Genomic DNA, 11,798 nt, shown 5'->3' on the forward strand with positions numbered 1-11,798 from the left:
TTATTTATTGCAAAAATTGTGCAGAGAAAACGTCAAAAAATGGAAATTTATTTTCATAAGCGTTTCATATTCAAAATTTTTGACTTTTTTCAATTTTTTTAGGTTCAATTACGAATTATGGGTATAAATAATAAGAATTTTTTCGCTGCCTGTTATAGGATCAATATCACGGACGCCATTTGTCCAGCAGCTGAGCAACTCGCACGCGTACCTGCCAAATGGGATGCTTCATATGTCCGCCATTTTTAAATATTTTTGGAAAAAAAAAATACGTATGGACAGTCCAAAACATATATAAATAAATGTTTAAGTTTGAAAAATATAGAAAAATTCTTTCTCCTACAAAAAAATTCTTGAAAATAGCTTATTTTTCCTCGTTCTAATTGGATTTCCCCCCTTAAGTTTTCGTTAGCTTTGTCGCGAGCACACATCCCTATCACGAGTAAGTTTGCTTTTAGGAGGTAGAAATACGTATTTACTCTAAGTTTCCGTGACATGATTAAAGCTCCCTTCACATTGGGAAACCACGGAATTTGATTAAGCAACGTGTGAAGCCTAAAACGACATCCTCGTGCTTTTCTCATCCAAATCGAATGACGTGTTTACGGATCAAAAGATTGAACGCTAAATTATAGATCGTTATTTTCTCTTCTTTGGATGATTCCGTTCTCTTTCTAGAGATTCACTTCGTAAACCAACTCAAGAAAATTTTATATTTCGACTTAAAAAAGAAATTATTTTGTCGAATATACATCTTTTGATAATATTTCAATATTATTTTATATTGCAAAAATTATATATATATATATATATATATATATATATATATATATATATATATATATATATATATATATATATATATATATATATATATATAGTATATGTAGCATATGTAGTATATGTAGCATATATAGTATATGCTTAAAGCTTTTATTATATTACAATTATCCTGAACGCTTTAGAAATTAATTAAGGGGGAAGAGAGAGAATCATTTTAAAGTTTCTATCATACGCGAAAGCTGCTCCTTCAAAGCAACATATTAAAATGCGATGCTCTGCCAAAGTTTACTTTTTACTTTACGGGGAATAATAACAACTCGTTTAAACGATAAAAAATTGTAGAAAACTGAATGTTTGATATGATATGCATCAGAAAATTTTGTTTAAAATTTTAGAGAACAATTTTCTGTTCGCTTTTAGAGGACATGCACGTTGAAGCAATTTTTGTGTGATATAACTTTGCTTTCAGGAGTTTAAACTTATTTCTTTCAAAGGTACGAGCAGATTCTGTTTTAAACCACTTCATAAAGTGAAGCAGGACGTTTTATAAGTGCAAAACGGAGACTTATCCCGCTCAGTTGTACAAAACATAGTAAGAAAATAGACTAAAAACATTGAGAGAGATGACAATTTTACTGAGGGTAGAAGCATTCATTCTTGTCTCGCTCTTAAAGCGGAGAAATATATTATATTTTGATATATTTTGGTAGACTCGCGTTTCTTCGTATAATGAAAAATATCGACTTACTTGTCAACTGTTACATCCGGATCGTTAAGCTGGTAAAGATCTACGAAGAATTTGCTGTCGTTAAAATTCCCGAAGCGCTGCACCGTATCCAACAGCGGGCTTTCGCAATAAACTTGGCTGAAAACCCATAGAAGCGCACCGTAAATCGACAATTACGTAATTTTGTAAATAAGTAATTATGTAATTGGCAAATATCGCCAATGACGTTATGGTAAAAATAATTAATCTATTCGATATATATTTATGCACACGGCGATATCCGTGCCGTGTGATGTGGAGCATCCGAAAAAAGAATAACATTGAATTGACAGATATTATCGAATGCACTCACTGAAATAAATGCAACTGCAACATTAGCTGTAGATATCAGCAAATGGGAAAAAGTCGTCGTCATTGAAGTTCCAAGAAAGTATACAGAATATCTCAGACTTTAATATACTAATATTACCATTTCACAGGTTAAAAACGACGGTGATTATGCCAACGCGTAGAATAATTTAATACTCAAAGACATTAATTAAGCCCAACGGACGTTAAAAAGGACAGTAAGATCTTGTTTCTCAATAATCTGCACAGACTTTCGCTTGCATGTGCTTTATTAGCGCGGAAATGCTTAACACTTTAATGCTTTTGTGTGGCCTGTATTTATCTTTCACCTGAACTACAGAGCTCAAATAAACGTATATGATCCGCGCACGGTAATAAATGAAATATCAAACTGAATGATTCACAAAATTAAAACGTTAAATCTCATTTTCTTTGGGATGTTCAAAATCTCAGAAGAATTATTTTATATTAAATTCAGTTTATGAGAAATTCAATAAATGAATAGAAATTATCGTAAAAATGCGATTTTTTATCTACATATTTCAAAAATTATCTCCAAAGGAGATTTTAATATTGAAAAGAACAATACCTGGGTAAGTGATAGCTTTATACAAAATACAGAATTCACTTTACAGTCCACTGTTAAAAAGGACATTCGCTAAATCTGGGTCGTTCTTACATTTCGTCTTTTCGTTTGCTCTTTAAGAAACTTTCTCCAACTTTTCTACCGTTTTATCTTAGGATATCAAATGTCGATATTTTCCAGCAATGACCAAGGGATCTGTCTCAGCGACCATGATATTCGAGTTTGCGAGGGACGGCGACTTTAAGTGAAACTTGGACAAGCCTGTTATTTTTCCTCGACAAGCATGTCGACATCGACGTCGACGCGATGCGAACCTACGCTCCCAGAGATCGACGGGGCATAAAATCAGGCAAGAAAGTTGCATGTTTTGAGAGCGGAATGGGAAGCCGCTCACACAGCATCCTTCATTGCGTGACCCATTGTTTCCTAGCCGACTCGAGACTGCCGGAGCATAATGATGAACGCTTTGTTTCATTTTCACAAGAAACGCCGTCGATAAACAGGATGAAATCGTACTTCAATTCTGCGAATTCTCCCTCGTCGAAAGCCGGCAACTACGAGGAAACTATACGGAATCGTAATGAGGAACCGAATGTTAATGAGATCAATCGACCTAAGATCGTCAATTTATAACCAATCACCGTAGAGGTCAACATATTTCAAGTTCCAAAGATTCACAAATTCCTTAACTACGCAGGATTTTTTAGCATTTGAAGAACCTAATATATCCTTAAAACTTGATATTTGAGAGACTAAGGTGTTGTACGAAATTAAGCATTTTTTATGTAACACAAACCGGTCGCGACAAAACGGAGGTAAAGGACCTCTGAAGCGCTGTCTTGAGTAAGAATGCGAATATTTCGCGGTATCAGGATAATTTATAGAACGCAATCATGCATATTTATGCAGAATGGTTTACGTGAAGTGCTGTCCTCGAGCTGTCCTCTCGAGTACTGTTAGAAACGGTGACAAAATTCTGCCTCGCTATTTCGCAATTCATTGGAATTCTTTAGAGAAAAAATGACGCTGTTTTCAGTAGAATAGGATCTTTCAATATTTTGCAATTTCTTCAATGAAATAATATATAAATTTTTCAATTTTTTACACTTCTATTAAAAATAAATAACTCTCATTTAAATACACTCTTTGTGATATTCAGTATGCTGGATATCGTATTATATTTTTTTAGCAACACATCGAATATGACGGAAATATATTTCAAATAAAGATAATCTGTTTTCCTTTCATGAAGTCGAACAGTACAAGAACGTGTCGTATGGATAGCTGCGAAAAGAGAGATGGTGGAATCCCAACGGATTAAAGGATAGAAAGAATTGGAAGAGAGGGGAAATGGAAAATCCACGGATCCGAAACTGTAAAGATACTTCCCGTGAGTGGAATGCCGATCGTTCACGTCGTCATGAGATAGAGCGTCATCAATGAACACTTCATACTTCCCTCCATGAGTGGATAAATGATGGGGGAGAAATTGATAAATGATAAGAAGAAATCTCTCGAGTAAAAGCTGCGGTACGAAACTTTCATGAATCGGCAGGTTTTATCTTTAAATTTAATAACTTGATTTCACTGTGAAAGAAAATCGACAAGCTGCCCTTTACCATCGAATTTTTTTTCTTCTCTGCAACGAATGATCAATCTTACCAGGACTAGACTTAACGTAAATCTCATTTGATTGGATTCTCCTTCTCTACTTATACAGAAAACCCCTCAAACTCTGCAGTTAGAGTTAAACGATATCGATAAAATGGTAGCGGATTATTGTTATATACAAAGGGCGTAAATTATCAATTAGCCGCGATATAAATAAATAATCCACAATACGTGTCAGCTTATTTCCATTTAACTAAAAGGTAATATAACGAATAAATGAATTTCAATCATTCGTGATTCTCAAGCCATTTGTTGCAACCAATGAAATTGATGACAGACACAACGCGCATCCAACAAGCCGACGTAAACGAATGTTATCAATCAGTTCAGCATTAGATAAGCGGTTATCGTCGTTTACTAAATTTCCGGAACGTCTCGTTAATGATCTGCGTGGTATCAAACAACTTGAAACAACAGAGCGCACGATCGTTACGGAGAATAATAAGGTGATTATATTAAAATATCCGTATATATTTGCTATATTTCCACGTAATGGTTACATTTCCCTGTATTTCTTATTAGTTCTGCATGACTCGTAACAGTCCAAATATCGTCTCGAAGTAAGGTCAAGCAAATTTGTTCCATCGAACGATTACGCAACATTTTCCAATTATTGTCGATACTCGATCACTCGACTAAATGATACACAGAGTGTTTCCCATTTGAACGTTCAGACTGTATCATGTATCCTTTAAATAAAAATAAGAAAAAAATATTATATAAACTCAATAGATTATATAGATTCAAATGTAGTTTATTAAACATAATAAAACAAGTTATTTATTAGAATAATAAAACAAAGGAAACACCGTGTAATTTTCTAGTTTCTCTTTCAGATACAAACCTAAAAAATCGAGCTTTCACTTAATCTTTAGACCGGAAAAGCCACTTTTGTGGCTCTGCATAAATCTCAAAATTCTACGTCATATATATGTTACTTATATAGACAAATTTTTAAGAAAAAGAAATTACTTTTTTAATGAAAAAATTCCAACAGCCTAAAGGTTAATAAATTTCCTGCCGATCTTTTAATTTTAATAAATATACACTGAGAAAAATTTCTGGTAATAATTATCCAGCCTGTTATAGTTACTACAATTAGTGAAATAGTATCAACTAAATATAAAAGATAAATATTAGGTATTATATGAAAGTTAATGTTACTAACTATTTTGTAAATATTATCACACATTTGGTAACATTAACCATATTGGTTACTATTTACCAAATAGTATGGTAAAACGCATTTGGTAAGTATTACCAAACTTTTTTTTTCATTATATCAGTGAGTATTTTTTTTCAACTCTTATCCGATATTGAGTTTTACACTCGTTGCACTTTTCCCTTCACAAATCCCCACAAGTGAAAAATCCAACGAAATCTTCTGATCTCGGAGAATATCTCATTTCAGCTCGAGTATTCCCATTGCACAAGCCATAAAATGAAATGTACATTCGTGTACTCTTCATTCGAAAAAAGTGTCGGCATTTTCACACGAGATTGCACTTTGTATACTGATGCAATGGTTACAGAAATGATGCTGGTACATTGGTACTACACATGTAACGAATTTACCACCAGTGTAACACCAGTGTAACACCAGGCAAGCACATTATCGTATATGCTATTGTACTGGATGTATATTTATACATTTTTTCCTTATTTCTACCGATAAAGCATATTGGTACAGTTTGATCGTTTAAGTGCGAAAATCCTTGCATGTTTATGGATTTTATTCCGTCGAAAACGTGAATGATATGAAAAGACGTATCAGTGAGAAGTGTATTAACATTCCTTAAGAAGTTATCTTCCATCCCTGATGCGATGAATATTTCAATGAGGAGCGTTGTTATGTCTTCGAGACAATGGCGAAAGTTTCAAACGTCTACTATAAAAAAACCTGTCTGTCACTGAATGACGGTGGATCGTTAAAATGGTCCAAGCGACTGTGTAAACTTCAACTGTATCGAGGTTGCGTTATGTGGACTATTGTTGGATTCGCACTTGTTTTATCGTAGAAAAATATCGAGATAACTTTCTCTCGAAAGATCGTGACAATAAAAAAAATAAATATTTTCTAGATTAACACGATCAAAAAATTGTTCAAAAAAAAACTGTAAAATTTGTTTAGCCAATTGTACGTTTTTGTTAAAACAGAAATCACTTGGCACAAAGATTCATAGGACTTGTGTGTGTGTATGTGTATAATCCCATTCTTCGTAAAAATATATCCAAATCATTTAGTGAAAATTACACATGGAACAATCATGGGACAAGAATAATGCGAGAAACTCATGAACTTGATCTTCCTCGATTACATTGACAAGTGAGAAATGCAGGGATACGCCGAAAAATTATCATCTTCTAATTGGGAAGAGACAAGTGTCTCAAAAAGACAAGTTTGAAATAAGATCCAGAAACGATTATGAAACTATTAATGATTCGCAAACTTATAATGATACGTAAACTTGACCTTCAATGAAGTTTGCGCGGTACGGGATGAGAAAAAGAGAATTGCTCGGCTGTCACGAAGCTCGCTGGTGTACTTTCACTCACCTGTCGCAGAGATCCTTCGGCCCAGAGGTGGTACCGGATACATAGCCGATGGAGGCCGCGTCGCTCAAGGCGTTCGCGAAGGAAACGACTAAGACAACTAAGACGGCCATGTCTGCGATTCGACTGAGCGCGGGTAACTCTCGAATAAAGAAGAACTCAACTCGAACGTCGATCCCGCATGCGACATACGAACAAGTTCGTCGATCGTGAAAGCCGATCGGGCGAGCGCGCGCGTGTGATCGACGCTGGCGAAAAATCAGCCGAGTTCCTGGTGTGTGTCTCGGCCGTTATGACTGCGCGAACTATCCGTTATATCTGTGGCATCATGTCGCGCGCGCGCTTGTGATAAGCGCGAGTGGGTACTTGGCTTGCTGATTGGCTAGTGATTATGCGCAAGTGTCATGCACATTTTGGGAGAAAAAAGCGCACACCATGATATCGCTTATTCAGCTGAACGATAAGCTTCCAGTAAGGCAGCTAACGGCGAGAAATGTAGTTCAAGGAAAGAAACGATACGATGAAAAGATAATATCGTAAGTCATGTTATGTTAAAGTATTCTCTTGTTGTTAAATTCAGAAATACAGCGCTTATATAGGTAAGCAGGACTTTACTCCTTAATACCTGCAATTAGACTCAAACCCAGCACAGTAATATTCCTGTCTCACTTGGAAAATTCTATTTTATTTAGATGCCACAGCACTCGTCTCCACATTATATTTTAAGTTTGTGTCTTACAGATAAAAAATAAAGGTTATTTATTGACTCTTTTTATTTACGAATACTTACCTTTATCGTTGATTGATTGGAGGATATCGCGTCTGGAAGGAAGGTCAACCCAGTAATTTGAAAGAGATTCCAAAGTTATACGAGGCATTGAAACACAATGTAAGACTGACAGGCCAGCCTGAACTCTTGGGAATACACTCATGTATCACGAAGACCGACAAGATTGAGAGGACGAAGAGTGTGGACGAAAGAAAAAATTAATTGGACGGGTGGGTCTTCTTGTACAAAGTGGATAGTAGATCACGATCTGTTCCTTTTGAACGCATTGTTACGGGCACACATTCCCGTACATCAAATGTAAGTCAAACTGTACCAGGTGAAAGACAACACTGCATAATAACATTGTCCAAGCTTAGATTTTTGTGGATAAAACAATTATCAATATCTTAAATATAATTGAGTCTAATAAAGTGTTATAATTAGAAAAGACAAAACTCCCGCCCACTTAGTTACTCCTTTTATAAATTTATTTTAATTTTCCCTAAGCATAGAGTATTAGCCATTACTAGGATATGTCAAGCGGAAGTTATATATTAGGACCTTAACTTAGTTTCCGCCCGCAAATGTTAGATGGCAATGCAAACAGTTCTAGTAGTCATTACTAACGAAACAGGTAGTTTGTGATTAATTTCGACATTTCTCGATAACATTCAGTCAGCATACACAATTATTTTCCTAAACAACAATTTCTTTTGCTTTGTGAAAAATGGAACGCGATAAAGTGTTTTTTCGACATGTGCTTTTGCACTATTTTGATTTGAAAAAAAGTGTAGCAGAAGTTCATCGATTACTTGAAGAAGGTTATGGTGATCGAGCTCCATCACATACAACATGTAAAGAGTGGTATAGACGATTCAAAAGTAATGATTTTGATGTCAATGACAAACCACGCTCAGGACAGCCAAAAAAATTCCAAGACGATGAATTGCTAGCATTATTGCATGAAAACTCGGCTCGAACGTTACAAGAACTTGGAAACGAGCTAGGAGTTACTGAAGCAGCTGTTTCCAAACGTTTACACGCCATGGGAAAGATCCAAAAGGAAGGAAGATGGGTACCACATGAATTGTCTGAAAGTGCCATTCACAACCGTTTCAATATCACGGTTTCGTTGCTTGCCAGGCAAAAAAAGAAGAGTTTTCTGTGGCGTATTGTGACTGGCGATGAAAAGTGGATCTACTACGACAATCCCAAACGCAAAAAATCATGGGTAGACCCAGGACAACCATCAACATCGCAGCCAAAACGGAACATCCACGGTCATAAGGTAATGCTTTGCATTTGGTGGGATCAGCAAGGAGTGCTGTACTACGAACTGCTGAAACCAAACGAAACTGTTACTGCCGATGTCTACAAATGTCAATTGAACAAATTGAATGATGAGCTGTTGCGAAAAAGACCAGCAATAGCGAGTAACAGGCGCAAAGTTATTCTCTTACACGATAACGCTCGGCCACACACTGGAAAAACCGTCAAAGAAACACTGACGCAGCTCGAATGGGAAACTCTTCCTCACCCAGCGTACTCACCAGACATAGCGCCTTCTGATTACCACTTGTTCAGATCGATGCAGCACGGCTTGAGTGGTACACGCTTCCGAAATGTTGAAGAAGTGCGAGAATGGGTGGACGAATGGATTGCTTCGAAACAAACATCGTTTTATCGAGATGGTATCGCCCAGTTGCCAGAAAGATGGCAAAAAGTTGTAGAAAGTGATGGAAAATACTTTCATTGAAATAATTTAAATAAATTTTTTACAATAAATGCTTTTTCTCAGTATTTTTTGGGCGGAAACTAAGTTAAGGTCCTAATATATAAATATTAGGTTAATTAATAACTAACGAACTGAAGCCTCACAAATCCGCGCAACCAATAACGTGATATAATAACCATACGCAATAGCCATACCTGTTTCTGACAAAAGATACATTATTCATTATACCGGCTTCCTCGTAAGCCTCATTTTTAACTCTTAGAAATCACTAATTTATACCGTGTTATATGCATATCATGCATCCTGTCAAGTCAAGTATAACAGCGCATGTTTTTTTTTCTTATCAAGTAGCATGTCACGATACAGATCTGCGTGGAACATTTGCAAGATATATTTGCACGTGTATTTCTTGTCCACGCCATATCCTTCTGCAAACATTTTTTTAACCTAGACACACATACGACTATGACATCTATCAAGAAGAGATATGGCCCACGCGTGACTTCATTTGTTTTCGTTCACGATATCTACATGATAACAACCTTAACATTTATTAGGAACAGGATTAGCAAGATTTCTCGATTATACTTATCGTATCGACATATTGCAACATGTCTATTGATTATTCATGGAAGTGCAAAGATATGTCGAATGTTATTTTTTTGTTACATTTTTATGTGATTTTATTTATTTTATGTAATTTTATGTATTTTATTTGATGTATTAATTAAAAGTATCAAGATTTATGAATATTTAATTAACACATCGATAACTTAACAGCTAAAATATCGTTGTTGTTTTCTTGAGAAATCCTGATCCACGATAGAGTCGAGTAATTAAAAATTCTACTATAATATTGTACCGTGGATATTGTTAAATATGTTAGTTTATACATATTTTGGCTATTTTAAATTAATCTCCAACCTCTAAATATCATTCGAAATTTTGATGGCTAAAAGATCTTGAAGAATATTTGTCAGATATTGTCGTATATAATGATGTCAGCAATTTTAATATTGTGTTTGAGACGTGCTATTCTTTCTGTTAAACTACTTCTAACTTAACGATAAGATAATTCCACGGAATGTAAGTAAATGAGTTTCGAATATACACTTAGTATTGTTAAGGTTAAACAATTTGCTTGATAATGATCAAGCAAATATGTATTATCTTAGGAAAATCACTGGAATTCTAATAAATAAGGTCAAACACAAAATTTCAGACACCGTCTTACCACCACAAAGGAGCAAAAACAGAACTTCCAACGACGACGGACTCTGTGGGGAGGTATTGACAGCGCTTCACATAGCCCGGAGAAATTTCAGAACACGCTGAATATTGGCCACTAATCACCGCTAAAGCGTATACACTAGCTTCCGTGAACCCTCCGAATACATTTGCTTAAAAGCTTTCAAGGAAGTAAGGCCCGGCTGCGTGCTCATCGCGTAAGTCATCACGTCAGAATAATGAGACACGTTCCGTAATTTATATAATGTACCCGACAAAAACAGCAGCTCTTTATGATACCATTTATTCTTACTTACATTTAACGCAGCGTTAATTATTAAATATTCGCTTCTTGATGTTACTTGTTTTGCACAAAAGCTGTGTTTACGACATGACAGGGAGACCGAGCAAGTACATGTCCAGGTGTGAGCACAGTTCCTATGATAAAGTCATATTACCTTCGTTGTTGTGTGTGTGTGTGTGTGTGTGTGTGTGTGTATGAAGGGAAAATTATATCCCAGAATATTCAAAATAAAGGAATATAATAATAACTCAAAAATGTAGTACAATTGTTAAAAATGGGTAACTTTTTTAAGCAGTCAAAAAGTATTTAAGCATAAACAGGCTGAGAATGTAACGCATAACGTGACTATCTCTGCAATATGAATTTCTACTTTACGAGTATGTAGCTATGATGTAGCTACGATTTTAATGACTGTGCAATATAAGACGTCGCAAATAAAAGATAAAGGAATAAAGCAATAAGCGACGAAAGAGTCAAAGAACACTCGACGAACAAATTGCTCTTGCTCTCGATGATAAAACTATTTTCGCTAATTACGGAGAATTTCTTAAATGAAATTTACGCTTGTTATCGTCGCGAGAAGGCGATACAGACACGTGGATCAGTTTATTTGATAACGTTGAAAAGCTCACACGGAAACGGCCTGACTTGGCTAATAATTAAGGGGGGAAAACCAATTAGAACTTTCAAAAAATCGAATTTTTTTTTTTTGCATAAAATGTTTATTTAACATTGTAAGAATATGTTCCCAACGTTTTAAATCGAAATTCGCAGCCGTTCGGAAGTTATGGCCTCCGAGCGCAACAAATCTCTTGAGCAGCGTCGAGGCTCTAATAGCACGCAGCAGGTATACTCACCCGGAGCGGGGATTTTACCTTTCAGGGCTGCGATCCAAAACGTATAGAGATGTAATTATAGTTTTACTGTAGGTTTTGGAACGCACCCCTGGTAGATGGCTTTTATTTCTATTGTTACGTTTAGTCGAAACCGTTGGGTCCGTTGGCGCTGGCATCGAGCAGAACCGGTTTTCAGTTTAGCTCCGAAGTTCGGCCTGTACAAAACGACAGTGCAAATTCGAAATGTCCTATCCGAAAG

The 11,798-nt window shown here is 35.7% G+C and overlaps 1 protein-coding gene and 1 long non-coding RNA gene across 5 annotated transcripts in view; one reads left to right on the forward strand and one right to left on the reverse strand.

The window, feature by feature from the left end:
* LOC116843276 (trehalase-like) overlaps window positions 1-10,815 on the reverse strand; it is a 26,111-nt gene extending 15,296 nt beyond the window's left edge. For 2 of the 4 annotated variants that reach the window (XR_004377867.1, XM_032813570.1), the window contains exons 1-2: window positions 6,672-6,961; window positions 1,532-1,648 (exon numbers count right to left, since the gene is read on the reverse strand). Coding sequence is in view for 2 of the 4 variants with exons in the window: in XM_032813570.1 (XP_032669461.1) it covers window positions 1,532-1,648; window positions 6,672-6,781 (227 nt within the window). In the remaining 2 variants the exon portion in view is untranslated. Of the gene's footprint in view, window positions 1-1,531; window positions 1,649-6,671; window positions 6,962-10,716 lie in introns of those variants that run through there. The other 2 variants (XM_032813572.1, XM_032813571.1) reach the window with 2 other exon arrangements.
* LOC116843279 lies at window positions 6,973-10,569 on the forward strand. The gene is made up of 2 exons (XR_004377869.1): window positions 6,973-7,755; window positions 10,395-10,569. It is a non-coding gene; the product is annotated as an uncharacterized LOC116843279 (long non-coding RNA).
* Window positions 10,816-11,798: the final 983 nt, after the last annotated feature.

Source organism: Odontomachus brunneus, unplaced genomic scaffold, assembly GCF_010583005.1.
Source record: "Odontomachus brunneus isolate Ranch 3 - 2012 unplaced genomic scaffold, Obru_v1 Obru_scaffold_031, whole genome shotgun sequence".
In the NCBI taxonomy this organism is placed as follows: domain Eukaryota; kingdom Metazoa; phylum Arthropoda; class Insecta; order Hymenoptera; family Formicidae; genus Odontomachus; species Odontomachus brunneus.